Here is a 1,273-nt window from a genome sequence, read left to right as displayed (position 1 = left end):
AGCAGGAAGCAACCGCCTCCAGCCTGGAACTGCAATCCCCAGCACAGTTACACACAAAGGAACAGCCAGTCCGTGATTTAATTCATATTTGATGGTGGAAATGAGCCTGTGACACACACTGGAAGCCGTCGTTTTACTCCCAGTCTTCCCACTCTTCATCTTCCAGCTGCAAACAAGGGTAACATCCCTCAGTTTGTTTCTGTAACTCAGCAGATCCTCCTGCCCAGGGCACCTGAGTCAGCACAAAGTCTGTCATATCCTCACGTTCCCACACCCTCACAATAGGGATTTGCTTACTCTCTTCCCCCCAGGGAACTTGCACACTCATCCCTCTTTAAGCACGTCCAGACAGCCACTCTCTGCTGCAGCTAACACCCATGACTCCCACAATGAGATCCCAAGCTAAGCCCATGTCCTCAAAGAGCAAATCACCCCTTCGAGAAGCCTCCTGCGAGCTCTCCAGACAGGCAGCTGCCTGCTGCAGCCCTGCCCTTCTGGGCCAGCAGGAGCCACATCTTGCTGAACGTGCTGTGCAGCCTTGGCTCCAGCACAGGGGCTGGAAGTGGAGCTCAGGCTGAGGGATTTGCCCTCTGAGGCACTGCAGTCTCTCTCCACCTCCCAGGGGAAGCACCCAGCAACAGCAGAGCTCACGCAGCATCACCCTGAGGAGTTGCCGATGGTTTCTGGGAGCAATCTTCCTGCCAATTTGAGTGAGCACCTCCCCTCAACTCACCTCCCCAGACACTTCCACCTTTGAGAGCGCCAGCTGCACCTCCTCTTCGGTCATGTCCAAATCAAAGTCCTTTTCCCAGTCCTCACTGATATCAGTGCTGGAACCTGTAACCACAAACATCACAACTGAACCATCGGAGCTGCACATGCTCTCCAGATGCCCTGGCCAAAGCAAACAGCTGCCCAAGCAGGTCCACAAAGCCCTGGGATTCGCAAGGTTCAGATTTACTGCAGCCTGCCCGAGGAGAGAAAGCCCATCCCCCCCCCCCATTCCCAAGAGCAGGCTGTCAGCTCATTAACAGAGATGAGATGGACTGAACTGCACCTCCCTCGCGGCAAGGGCTGGTTCAGAACAAGTGGGAAAGGTGAATGCTGAAACATGTTCTCTGGCCTGGGAGAACGTGGATGTGTCAATGCTTCAGGGACACAGAAAACACAACTTATAAGGAACGACAGGAGTGACTTAGATATGGAGACTGTCATACAGCTGAACAGAATGAACAACCCCCTGGGGCAGAGGAGCAGCAGGGTCACTCCTGGG

The 1,273-nt window shown here is 54.3% G+C and overlaps 1 protein-coding gene across 1 annotated transcript in view; it reads right to left on the bottom strand.

Annotated features, from left to right (window-relative positions):
- Nucleotides 1-6: 6 nt before the first annotated feature.
- Nucleotides 7-1,273, bottom strand: part of BSDC1 (BSD domain containing 1) — a 6,933-nt gene continuing 5,666 nt past the window's right edge. The window contains exons 8-9 of the mRNA XM_035903975.1: nt 734-837; nt 7-166 (exon numbers count right to left, since the gene is read on the bottom strand). Coding sequence (XP_035759868.1) covers nt 134-166; nt 734-837 — 137 coding nt within the window. The 3' untranslated portion in view covers nt 7-133. The remainder of the gene's footprint in view (nt 167-733; nt 838-1,273) is intronic.

Source organism: Egretta garzetta, unplaced genomic scaffold (assembly GCF_000687185.1).
Source record: "Egretta garzetta isolate BGI_Z169 unplaced genomic scaffold, ASM68718v1 scaffold101, whole genome shotgun sequence".
In the NCBI taxonomy this organism is placed as follows: domain Eukaryota; kingdom Metazoa; phylum Chordata; class Aves; order Pelecaniformes; family Ardeidae; genus Egretta; species Egretta garzetta.
Note: the sequence above shows the minus strand (reverse complement) of the source record. Positions and strands in the feature narration are given on the sequence as shown.